General features: G+C 38.7%; 2 protein-coding genes across 3 annotated transcripts in view; one reads left to right on the forward strand and one right to left on the reverse strand.

The window, feature by feature from the left end:
• The window catches only part of mlphb (melanophilin b), a 35,949-nt gene extending 31,335 nt beyond the window's left edge, over positions 1-4,614 (forward strand). The window contains exons 14-15 of the mRNA XM_056251950.1: positions 3,894-3,933; positions 4,486-4,614. Of these exons, the coding sequence (XP_056107925.1) occupies positions 3,894-3,933; positions 4,486-4,532 (87 nt within the window). The 3' untranslated portion in view covers positions 4,533-4,614. The remainder of the gene's footprint in view (positions 1-3,893; positions 3,934-4,485) is intronic.
• Positions 4,615-6,633: 2,019 nt separating this feature from the next.
• Positions 6,634-11,731, reverse strand: rpe (ribulose-5-phosphate-3-epimerase). Of its 2 annotated transcripts, XM_056251951.1 has the most exons (6): positions 11,569-11,731; positions 10,445-10,524; positions 10,087-10,226; positions 7,363-7,497; positions 7,187-7,273; positions 6,634-7,083 (listed from the first exon to the last, which is right to left on the reverse strand). In XM_056251951.1, exons 1-6 carry the CDS (start codon positions 11,688-11,690, stop codon positions 6,961-6,963), a joined length of 687 nt encoding a protein of 228 aa, XP_056107926.1. In that variant the 5' UTR covers positions 11,691-11,731; the 3' UTR covers positions 6,634-6,960. The 2 variants fall into 2 exon arrangements, with proteins under 2 accessions (XP_056107926.1, XP_056107928.1); XM_056251953.1 differs by lacking the exon at positions 10,445-10,524 and having other exon boundaries at positions 11,569-11,708.
• Between the last annotated feature and the right edge of the window lie 1,148 nt (positions 11,732-12,879).

Genomic DNA, 12,879 nt, shown 5'->3' on the forward strand with positions numbered 1-12,879 from the left:
TGATGCCTTATCTCCTGGGACTGAAGTTCAGGTTAGAGACAGACCATAAACCTCTAGTGCCACTCCTGAGTACCAAGGCGCTAGATGAACTCCCTCCCAGGGTGCTGAGATTCAGACTGAGACTGATGAAGTTCACGTTTGACATTGTGCATGTGCCAGGCAAGAGTTTAATAACAGCAGACACATTATCAAGAGCCCCTGTAGGACACACACTCACACAGGAGGAAAAAGAAAACGAGGCAGAGGTTAAAGTTTTTGTGGATGCTGTCATCCAAAGCCTCCCCGCCACTGAAACAAGACTGAAGGTAATACAAGAAAAACAGAAAACTGACCCTGTGTGTGCAAAGCTCATCAGATACTGCAAGACAGGCTGGCCGGAGAAAAGTGCCATTTCTTCAGAGCTGGGGCCATATTGGCCTGAAAGAGCGACACTGACATTAGCAGGAGAGCTGCTTCTCAGGGGCCAAAGAATCGTCATTCCCCACGACATGAGACAAGAGATCCTCAGCAACCTCCACAGTGGCCATCAAGGTATTGTCAAGTGCAGAGCGAGAGCACAACAGTCCGTCTGGTGGCCAGGACTGTCCGTACACATCAGTCAGCTGGTGGAGAACTGTAACACATGCTCACAGCACAGGGCAGAGCACCGAGAGCCTTTGCTGACCACCCCGGTACAGGAGAGACCCTGGCAAAGAGTTGGTACAGACTTATTCTTCTGGGAGAAGAAGACTTATCTCCTTATAGTGGACTATTTCTCACGTTACATTGAAGTTGCCCACCTCCATATTGCCTCAGCCAACACAGTAATTGCAGCTCTGAAAGAAGCATTTAGCCGCCACGGGATACCAGACACAGTTGTGTCTGATAATGGACCACAATACAGCTGTGAGATGTTCAGAGACTTTTCCACAGAGTACGGGTTTACACACATCACGAGTAGCCCAAGATACCCGCAAGCAAACGGAGAGGCAGAGCGTGCGGTGGCTACCATAAAAGGACTTTGGAAAGGAGGAGGTGAGAAACTAAAAGCTTTGATGGCGTATCGAGCCACACCCCTGGAGTGTGGTTACTCCCCTGCACAACTCCTTATGGGCAGACAGCTACGCACAACGATACCTCAGCTTCCAGTATCCCTGCTTCCCTGCTGGCCAAACATCAGAGGGTTCAAGAAGGGTGAAAAACGGCTGAAAGAAAAACAACAACTCCGCTACAACCTGCGCCATAGAGCCCGCCCCCTGCTGCCTTTGCAGCCGGGACAAAATGTGTGGCTCCCAAGAGAGGAGAGACAAGGGACAGTCGTTCAGCAGGCTACAACACCCAGATCTTACATTATTCACACAGATGAAGGACAGATCAGGAGAAACCGAAAACACCTACGTACTGTGCACCAACCACATCCTCAGGTGCTGCTGGATACGACTGTTACAACTAAGGAGTCAGACAACCAGGTCGCACACCAACATGAGAGCACTGACACAGACAATCACAAACAGACATTCACATCCAACACCCCATATGTGACAACCTCAGGAAGAGTGTCACGCCCGCCAGAGCGCATGGACTTGTGAGAGACTGGGGTGAAGAGAGAAGGAAAAAAAAGTGCATTATTCTATAAATGTTCTGTTGTGAGGTTTTGTTTGATAAGAATTTCCTGATAAGTGAGTATTGCTTTCAAGGGCTTTAGATAGTTGTCAGAGGGGGGGATTCTTACTTAAGAGGGGAGGTGTTCTGTAAAGGGAACTAAAGTTTCATGGTGACACACGGACTGTTTTGAAGGTGACACATATGTTCCTAGTAAACGTTCATGCTAAGCATACGCCAGCTCTCAGTGTCTTTATTCAGTGCATACACCCGGCACATTTAACGTAACAGATAGCATCTTGCAGTTGATGGAGATTTGTGGGATGCACATCCAGGGCACGAAGCTCCCGTTCCACCACATCCCAAAGATGCTCTATTGGGTTGAGATCTGGTGACTGTGGGGGCCATTTTAGTTCAGTGAACTCATTGTCATGCTCAAGAAACCAATTTGAAATGATTCGAGCTTTGTGACATGGTGCATTATCCTGCTGGAAGTAGCCATCAGAGGATGGGTACATGGTGGCCATAAAAAGATGGACATGGTCAGAAACAATGCTCAGGTAGGCCGTGGCATTTAAAGGGATACTCCACTTTTTTTGGAAATAGGCTCATTTTACAACTCCCCCAGAGTTAAACTGTTGAGTTTTACCGTTTTTGAATCCATTCAGCCGATGTCCGGTTCTGGCGGCACCACTTTTAGCATAGCTTAGCATACATCATTGAAGTGGACAAGACCATTAGCAGTTCTCAAACAAAAATCACCAAAGGGTTTCGATATTTTTCCTATTTAAAACTTGACTGACTCTTCTGTAGTTACATCGTGCACTAAGACCGACGGAAAATGTAAAGTTGCGATTTTCTAGGCTGATATGGCTAGGAACTATACTCTCATTTCTGCGTAATAATCAAGAAACTTCACTGCCGTACCATGAGTGCAGCAGGCGTAATGATATGACGCAGCGCCTGAAAATAGTTCCGTTGTGTTGACGGAAGGTGGCCTATTTTCAAGCGCTGCGTCATATCATTACGCCTGCTGCTCTCATGGTACGGCAGTGAAGTTTCTTGATTATTACGCAGGAATGAGAGTATAGTTCCTAGCCATATCAGCCTAGAAAATCGCAACTTTACATTTTCCGTCGGTCTTAGTGCACGATGTAACTACAGAAGAGTCAAGTTTTAAATAGGAAAAATATCGAAACTCTTTGGTGATTTTTGTTTGAGAACTGCTAATGGTCTTGTCCACTTCAATGATGTATGCTAAGCTATGCTAAAAGTGGTACCGCCAGAACCGGAGATCGGCTGAATGGATTCAAAAACGGTAAAACTCAACAGTTTAACTCTGGGGGAGTTGTAAAATGAGCCTATTTCCAAAAAAAGTGGAGTATCCCTTTAAACGATGCCCAATTGGCACTAAGGGGCCTAAAGTGTGCCAAGAAAACATCCCCCGCACCATTACACCACCACCAGCAGCCTGCACAGTGGTAACAAGGCATGATGGAGCCATGTTCTCATTCTGTTTACGCCAAATTCTGACTCTACCATCTGAATGTCTCAACAGAAATCGAGACTCATCAGACCAGGCAACATTTTTCCATTCTTCAACTGTCCAATTTTGGTGAGCTCTTGCAAATTGTAGCCTCTTTTTCCTATTTGTAGTGGATATGAGTTGTACCCGGTGGGGTCTTCTGCTGTTGTAGCCCATCCGCCTCAAGGTTGTGCGTGTTGTGGCTTCACAAATGCTTTGCTGCATACCTCGGTTGTAACGAGTGGTTATTTCAGTCAAAGTTGCTCTTCTATCAGCTTGAATCAGTCGGCCCATTCTCCTCTGACCTCTAGCATCAACAAGGCATTTTCGCCCACAGGACTGCCGCATACTGGATGTTTTTCCCTTTTCACACCATTCTTTGTAAACCCTAGAAATGGTTGTGCGCGAAAATCCCAGTAACTGAGCAGATTGTGAAATACTCAGATACTCAGACCAGCCCATCTGGCACCAACAACCATGCCACGCTCAAAATTGCTTAAATCACCTTTCTTTCCCATTCTGACATTCAGTTTGGAGTTCAGGAGATTGTCTTGACCAGGACCACACCCCTAAATGCATTGAAGCAACTGCCATGTGATTGGTTGATTAGATAATTGCATTAATGAGAAATTGAACAGGTGTTCCTAATAATCCTTTAGGTGAGTGTATATATATATATGTGTGTGTGTGTGTTTTTGTTTTTGTTTTTTTTAACACATTAGAGCAATATATAGCAAGTTCAGAAAGAGGCTAAATGTAGTTTTCTGTTCTTCCCTTTTTCATTCAGGCTCCTCAGCCATCAAGGATATTGCATGAATTTCCAATTAGTAAGATTTTCGATAACATGTAATCTGTCATTTACATGCATTTAACTCAATCATCTTTGTGTTGTATAAAATGCAAAGAGCTATGATTTAGTTGAAGGGATACACTTAAAGGGATAGTTTCACAAACTGATTTTTGTCCAGTTTTAGATTATTAAACAATAGACATATTGTTTAAAATGAAAACAAATAAAGATGGCTACCACAGTTCCTAATACAAATCCCAGTATTTGTAATATTAGTTTTATTTCTTGATTCCTCATAATATATTCTGAACCACACAGTGATTTTAACGCATAAACTGATAGCAATCAGGTCCACTGCTCAGTCTCTGGAACAAATCGACTACCCATCTCCTGTGGTCATGAAAGGGCCTATATGAAAAATCTTCTGTTTGGTTATAATGGGAGCTGTAATGAAATTCCTTTTTTAGAAAGTCACCAAAATCTCTTTACTGGTCAGTTTTTTATCAAAATCCACTCAGGATTCATGTAAGAGACATCATAAGGAAACATGTATTGTGTACTAATAATGGTCTTTTTGCTTTCTCTGAAGGAGGCAGCAATGGAGCAAGATCTTTACGGAAGATGTTCACTATGTGACGCAAGTTCAGCAAGTTAGCGTTCTCTACATATTTTTTGTGGGCCATGATAGAATACAAAATCACAGAACATAAACGCACATTAACATATTTCATATGTTAATAAAGTCAGCTGCAAGGGCTTGTGTGCTGAACTCCTAGCTAAATAATATATAATTGATACCTGCTTCAATCTTTCATTAGATGAGTGTCAGATTATTCAGATAAATGAGGCTCACCTTGTAGCATTTGCTGTTTCTTAGAATAGAAAACATAATAGATTTTGTTTCTTTACACTTAATAACTGCTGTCATATTGATGATGACTCAGTATTTATATAGTCATTATTTAATATCTTAATTCAGATTTGTATGTAGTTTCCTTTGGTATATTTCTTGAAATATTGTATTTGATATATTTTTAATATTACAAATGCTTGTTTTTCTGCTCATTAAATATCTAAAACCATTTTCTTTTCTGTCACTTTGTCCTCTGTCAGCGATGTATTAATGAATCAAGCTCAATTCCAACATATGCTGGGTTATCCCCCAGTCTTCATATCCACATTACCACTATCTTTTGCATATTTAGGGTAAGGATGATTTGTGTGTACATAAGCTGTGTAGCCTTCACCCTCCCCCAGAGGTGGTATAAATAGGTGGATCAGGCTATCCAGGAGAAAATATCCTCAACCTCTGAGAACGACTCAAGAATGCTGCTTTAGAAGTTTTCATATACTCACAGCTATGACAAGACTATAAGATCACAAATCCTCTGAACAACTCCTTGAAGACAAGACACATGTATGTTGCTTCTGCATTAAAGGATTTTTCATCTGACAGTTGAGGAACACAGAATACCAAGAGGTGAACAGCTTACAACATCCTGTAAGAGTCAATGCATTGTAATTGACAAAATATGATTTTGTAGAAGACTTATTTTAATTAAATTACTTTTTTCAATTAAGAATCTTGTAAAATGTAGCAGTTTCAAATAGAAAACATTACCGTTAAATTCTGTAAATATTTGGTGCTATTCTACTAACAGTATATTAGTAAAGGCTGTATTTTGTCATATATTTTCTTCTCACAAAGACATTTTTATAGCGATGATTTAAATATGTAATCTGCAAAACATAGAAACCAAAGTGGTAAGCATTTATGTATTTTTTTTTTAGTTTAGTGTTTTTAATGGGGAAAAAACACTGATTACACTTTTGATCGCTGTTTGCTGTTGTTGGTTTGCAGGTGACACTTTTCTCTCAGTTCTGGTGATAGACACTAAGCCATGCTTGAAAGGCTGTGTGCTCTGCTCTGTATCCTTATGCTGTTAGCATGTTTTACCCAGCCAAAACCTCATGATGAGCTTCCATTACGCTCAATGGGGATGAGGGGTATGATTTTACTGATTCAAATATTTTAAATGTTTGCTATAATATATAATATCAAATGTTCCTATTCTTAATACTATTATTCCCTGTAGATCCAAACATTGATGCCGTTTGGTATAAAGGCAGAGGAATACGACCTGTTGGGAGATTTGGTCGAAGGATGGCACAAAGAGGCGAAGGATCATATTTTGGAAAGCACATGTTTTGCTATCCTGAGGTCCTGGCTGTAGACTGACAACTCAAACTTACAGATTATTACAAATTACATTAAAGCATCTGCTTATGTTATGTACGCACTTATTTTATTATTTGTTCAATGCATTTAATTTCAAAACTATACATATTAATATATGTGTTAAAATGTGTCATTGTACTTGATAAACTGTTAACAGACGTTGTGTTGTGTTGAAACATTGCTGTGTTACTGCTACCCTCAGTACAGATAAATGCATGTTCATATGACATCGACGGAAAAATCAGACTGACAAATAACAATTTAAAGTATTCTGATTTACACTTTTATCATATCAGGGTATTAGAAATATTGGTTGATGGAATGTTCAAAATCCATTTAAACTCAATCTGCAGAAAATGTATAACAGTATGTAGAGCTTATGCATCTGCATTACAATGTCATTCTTTATTTGATGACCAACAAACCTGAACAAATAACTGCTGAAGTAGTTATGAGCAGCTTTATCAATGTTTGTTTCTCCACCACGGTGAGACAAAGAAAAAAATCAAACCAAATGAGGTTAATTATGAGGGGAATAGTCAAACTGATGTCACTGGGGAGAGAACAGATAGATTCTGTCTGGTCACAGTTCTTAAAGGCCATATGCATCTGAAAACTGCTGAATCCAAATAAGAGTCTTTGCAAAGGCAGTTCTCATGGTCTGTAGATGTGCAAACCAAACGCACCCTCGGCACATCCAACATTTGGTCATGTCCGTTTACAAAGCATTCAATAACAAATTTATACATTAAAAATGACTCAGAATCTGCAGGAATGACTTTCAGTGGTGGATGAAAACAGACTTGAGGTAAAAAGTCAAGATGCTCAGCGGTCCAAAGAACGTTTCTGGATCGCCTCAATAACAACATTTTTGAGGAGGGCGATTACAGAACGAGGGTCGTCACTGCTCACTACGGCACTGCCCGACACGATCATGTTTGCTCCAGCCTAGGGTTGTTGAAGTAACAAGTAAAGATGAGTAAAACGCTTCTAATAATTTCTTGCTTTTGCATTCATACAACTAAATAAGAGAGGTAAGTGATTTGTGTACCTCTGCACATCTGTGGATGCTGTCTGGGCCGACTCCTCCATCCACTTCAATGTCCAGAGAAGGGAACTGACTCCTGAGCCAACTCACCTGTAGAGATACACAAGCATTTTCAATGTTTAATATTGTTGTCTGAGGATTCTAAATGAGAATACTAGAGGTAAAACACATTTGCATACCTTTGGCATCATATCTTCCATAAACTTCTGACCACCAAAGCCAGGCTCTACGGTCATGACAAGAGCCATATCGATCTGCCTAGCCCACGGTGCCAATTCCTCAACAGTTGTTCCAGGTTTGATGGCAAGACCAACCTGCATAAAAAAATTTAAAAAATCATAAGACGGTTGTTACATCTTTTACTATGAGTAGCAATTGATCTAGGACAGGTTTTTATATATATATAGCATTTTCTCTACTTCTAGAGTCTCTAATTTCATGTCCAAGTCAAAATCTTACAAGTCTAATTCAAGCCTCAAGGTTTTTGTTTTTTTGTGCAACTTAAATCTGCAGTAACTTTAGGCGCTCTAGCGGTTAATAAACAAAACTGCATGCGTCTTGCGGAAGAACATTGTAGGTGGAGCTACTTTCTATCTGTTTATGTCCTTTATGTCTATGATGAGTCACGGAGGTACTGGGCTACTCCGCAGCGGTACGACCCGTACCAGTCTAAAATAGACAGAATAGAAACACTTATTATAGGTGTAGGAGCCATGTAATGGGAAAGTCATGTGACCAAACGATAATGGGAGTGTCATTAATTAAGTGGGGTTAAAACACCTGTTGTGTGTGTGTGTTCATATGGAAGAATGGGGGTGAGTGCTGGAGCACATATTTTGTTGACCGTGCAAACGTGAAACCTGTACAAAATAAAACAACATGCAAGCTTCAAGGATAAACGCGTCACAGAAGTTATTCCTCCACTCAGCTCCTTAGCGGTTTTGGGATTGTTTTTATGTGCCGCTACAATAGGTGTACTGTAGTGATTCAGGATAAGACAAAAACAAGGTTTGGAAAATGGATTCATGATGCACTCGCTCATTATAAAGATATTGTAAATTTTGAACACAAAAAGGTTACATTAAATGCAACATGCCTTAACCCCTTAAGCCCTGAGGGCATTTTTAGAGTTGTTTTAGAGTTGCGGTAGCAAAGGCTCTATCTCCTCTATGCTTTAATCGTGATCTGGGGACAGATAAAAGTCTCTTATCACCAGACCTCAGATTTCATGTGGGATTGTATGGACAGAGTAGCTCAGACAAATAGCTCGGTGCCAGATTATTTAAGGATTTAAAAACAAAGAGAAGAGTTTTCAACTCAATTCTAAAATGCACAGGTAGCCAATGCAGCGATTTCAAAATTGGAGAAACATGATCAAATTTACGTTTTCTTTTGAGGAACTTTGCAGCTGCATTTTGTACTAATTGGAGACGAGCAATAGAGTATTTGGTCATGCCATAGTAAAAAGAGTTGCAATAATCCAAACAAGATATAATGAGCGCATGGATGGCAATCTCTAGGGTTTTCTCAGACAGAGAGGATTTCATCTTAGAGAGAAGACGTAGCTGGAAAAAACAAGAACTAATCACCGCATTTATTTGTTTTTAAATTTCAAACCTAAGTTCTTAATGCAGGATGAAGTAAAAGGAGCAAGGTAATCCAGGTCAATGTTACTGCCCTTAAAGTTTTCATGGGGGCCAAAGGCTATAACCTCGGTTTTAGATTCATTCAGAAATAAGACATTTTGAGAAAACCAAATTTTTACTTCATCTAGGCATTCAAAAAGAGATTTCAGAGCAGCATGTTTGTTGAGTTTCATCACGCATCACTCATAACTCCAAAACTATAGCAAGGAGAGTTACATTACATTTGGACATTCTCATGCAGAGAAACTGCTGATAAAAGACAAAAAATATATATCATTTTTATAATGATTTTGCATATCTTTCTTGTTTGACATGCAATAACTCGGGAAGGAAATACGCTAGGGGGTTAATTCTTTTTTGATGAAGTTCCCCTAAATGTGAGCTGCATCTGGATAAAATATTGTGGTGATTGCATAAAGTAATCAAAAGTTACAGCATTTGGAACCAAGATAGCCTTTTTGTTCAGTCCTTGACGCCCCCTAATGGGCATTTTTAAAATTGTAAAATTGTTTGAATCTTGTGTTCAAACTTAAAGGAACACACCGACTTTTTGGGACTTTAGCTTATTCACCGTATCCCCCAGAGTTAGATAAGTCCATACATACCCTTCTCATCTCTGTGCGTGCTGTAACTCTGTCTGACGCACCAACCGCTAGCCTAGCTTAGCACAAATACTGGAGGTAAACGGCTCCATCTAGCCTACTGCTCCCAATAAGTGACAAAATAACGCCAACATTTTCCGATTTACATATTATGATTTGTATAGTCACAGTGTGTATAAATAACAAGGTCACATGAGACACGCCATCTTCGAACCGTATACATACTGGGAACTATATTCTCAGAAGGCGAAGCACTGCTACTTGGGTGGAGTGATTAGCGCAACACCTGAAAAGCACCGTTGTTACTTCCGTCAACAAAACCAACGTGACTAGCTAGCTAGTAGCAAACGTGACTGGTGATCTCAGGTGCTGCGAGCAAATCACTCCACAGAAGTAGCAGATCTAAATTAAGATCTAAATAATCAGGGGCATAGCATTCAAAGCAGCATATTGAAGCATCTGCCTATATTATAATAAATGTATTATTTCATATTTTTTATTTAATTAATTAGCTTCTTTTACATTTTACATTATTTGTGCTTTTCAATACAATAGAACATTTGAGAATTGTTAATCATCAGCCATGATCTTTTTAAGACATATCATTTTATATATCTATAAAACAATACTGGTTTTGCAATACTTTAGCACAGACCTTCATGCCGCTCTCTCTGATTTCCTTGATGAGGTTGCCAGGGTTGGCAGTGGCTTCTAGATGGAAAGTGTACTGATTGGCTCCAGCTGCTGCCATGGGTTTCACCCATTGCTCTGGCCTGGACACCATCATATGCATGTCTGTAATAAAGCAAAGAGTAAGCAAAGTCTCCAAACACTGCAAGGGTCTATCCTACAAGCAATGTTTATTTAAAAATTTAAAGAGAGAGTGAAAACGTGAAATAACCCACTTTAGCAGATTATTAACAAAACTGTCCGAAAGAGGAGCGCCAGAATGTATGCAGCTCAAATGCATTAGAAACAAGAGTAGATACAATTTTGCAAAGACTGGAACCCACCAAAAAATGGATCAGGTCCGATACAGCGTCGTAAACATTCCACCATAGGATGCCCAAATGTGAGGTTTGGAACAAAATGCCTTTAGATGCAAAGATGAAGGAAAGAGTCCAGGGAGGCAGAATTAGATGTCTTAACTTCTGACACATGATTCATCAACTTTTAATTTTGTATATGTGTATATATGTATATGTGGCACTCTCCATGAATAGGGTACAAAATAGAGCCTGAAACTCAAAAAATGGACACCATGGCAGAACGGATAACAGAGTTGCAAATATAGCCAAATAACCTATTACACTAGGGGGGGGGGCAAACTAGTTTGGAACCAAATTAATGAATTAATGAATGTTCAAAAGATTGGGGCGAGAAATAATTTTTTGTAAGAAATTAATACTTTTATTCAGCAAGGGTTAATTAAATTTATCAAAAAAGACAGCATAAAGACATGTCACAAAATATTACTTAAAAATGTTTTTTCTTCTGAACCTTCCATTCATCAAACAATACTAAACAATGAGTTTCCACAACAATATTAAGCAACTGTTTTTAACACTAACAATAATAACAAATGTTTTTTTTATTTCTCAAGGATCATGTGACACAAGAATGGCATATGCTGAAAATTCAGCTTTAAAGAAATATTAATAAATTACATCTTAAAATATATTTAAATAGGATAATAATAAATATAATAATACGTAATATTTCACATTCTTACTTTCTACTATATTTTAATTAAAAAAAGGCAGCTTTGGAGAGCATAAGAGACTTATTTCAAGAACATTTAAAAAATCTTATCGAACCGAAACTTTGAATGTTTAATCTTGGCGGATCTAGTCAACACTCACTTATGTAAAAATTTAGGGATTGGGATAAGATCATTTACTTGTCACTCTGCAATGCTGTACTTCACCAAGCTGTGCAAGATTTCTTGTATGTCACAGTTTTGAGTGTGAGAAAATGTGGGACAACTAAATATTCATTTTTTTTTTTTTTTTTGGTAATTAAAATGTCTTTTTATAGGCAGTTCTCTGGACCATTTGATCGCTGTAACTGACTGCATGTCAACAGTTTGTGAGATGAGAAAGTTACATAAAGATTTGCAAACTTTACTCCTCCTCACCCATCCATAACGTCAAGGTGCAGATAATCAGCACCGCACTCCATCATTCGTTCACATTCCGTCCCGAGCTGCGACAGATCACTGCTCAAAATAGACGGTCCGATTTTCGCCGAGTACGCCATGCTGCTTCTGCTCTGCTGCCACTGCTGCACACTTCCGCTATTCACAGACGCATTTCATAACAAAAGTCATGCCTTTTTCCATTACTGCCAGGAGGTGGCGCGATTTGAAAAAGAAACACCGACGCCTAGACACCATATCATTGACATTGATGATAATCTTTTTTTTAAAAACTAAACTAATAATAATAAATAATAGAAAATAATGGGTTGTAAGGATTGACATTCTTAATATACCTTCCTAGCAATACATTTCTCTGACTCCTTGTAATGTACCTGACAATGTATATTTAGTGGTCTCAAGTGCAGTTGCTTTGACCTTTATGTGCTGGAAGTTTCCGTTTCTGAATTCACAACTTCTTCTGTGTTGAAGTCATAGACTGTAAAAAGTAGGCCTACACCAAAATAAAAGTATTTCTAAATTCTTTCTAAACTGTTTTTATTTCTGTATTCTAAAAAAAGAATAATGTAAAAACAAAATGTCAGTAGTTTGTTAGTGTAAGAGCCATATTTCATATTTCAAAATTAATATTTTCACATTTTTTTATTACGTAAATTTGGTATAATAATTATTTTTGTTAATTAGTCATTTACCGTTAAATATATGTTTTGGTTTATATTTGTTCTTACTGCACATGTTCAGTGTCGTCTATTTTGTAGCGCGTGTAAAAAAGTTTGACGCACATGCAAAATAAGTGCAGAAGCACAGTGGGAGAACACAAAGCTTTTGGCTGTTTAATATCATAATATAGCATAAATTGGCTCACAAGTTTATATCTCTACAAATAAATTGTTGAGAAGACATTGCTGCGCAAGAGGATTATGCTGTAGGCCTATGTAAGAAATGTGATTCTTTATTGACTTGGAAGAATAAACAGTGATAAAGGAACTATGGACTTCGAGTTGTGAATACAAGATAAGAAGATACACATCAAAACTTGTGGAAATAGCCTATAAGGACATTCACATGTCCCGTATCAGTTAGCTTGTTAAAACATCAAAAAACATGCATATTAACCCAGATAGCATGGTGACATTGATACAATGTTGAGTTTTGATCCAAACCATCATTTTGGTTGAGATTGATATTTCAATGTTTAAAGTGCGTTGGATCAGCATTGCAATTTTGATGAAAGCCTACATGGGTGGAGACAGTGACATTGAACTAACAGTGATCTGTAGTTGATGAGCA

The sequence above is a fragment of the Rhinichthys klamathensis genome, unplaced genomic scaffold (assembly GCF_029890125.1).
Source record: "Rhinichthys klamathensis goyatoka isolate OS25496 unplaced genomic scaffold, OSU_Roscu_1.1 h1tg000090l_1, whole genome shotgun sequence".
In the NCBI taxonomy this organism is placed as follows: Eukaryota; Metazoa; Chordata; class Actinopteri; order Cypriniformes; family Leuciscidae; genus Rhinichthys; species Rhinichthys klamathensis.

Excerpts from the sequence above, each read along its gene's own strand:
- rpe (XM_056251951.1), bottom strand. The coding sequence starts at position 11,690 with ATGGCGTACTCGGCGAAAATCGGACCGTCTATTTTGAGCAGTGATCTG. Across the intron at positions 10,525-11,568 it reads CACCTTGACGTTATGGATGG|GCATTTTGTTCCAAACCTCA; the intron begins GTGAGGAGGAGT and ends TTGCATCTAAAG. Across the intron at positions 10,227-10,444 it reads CGGACCTGATCCATTTTTTG|ACATGCATATGATGGTGTCC; the intron begins GTGGGTTCCAGT and ends GCTTTATTACAG.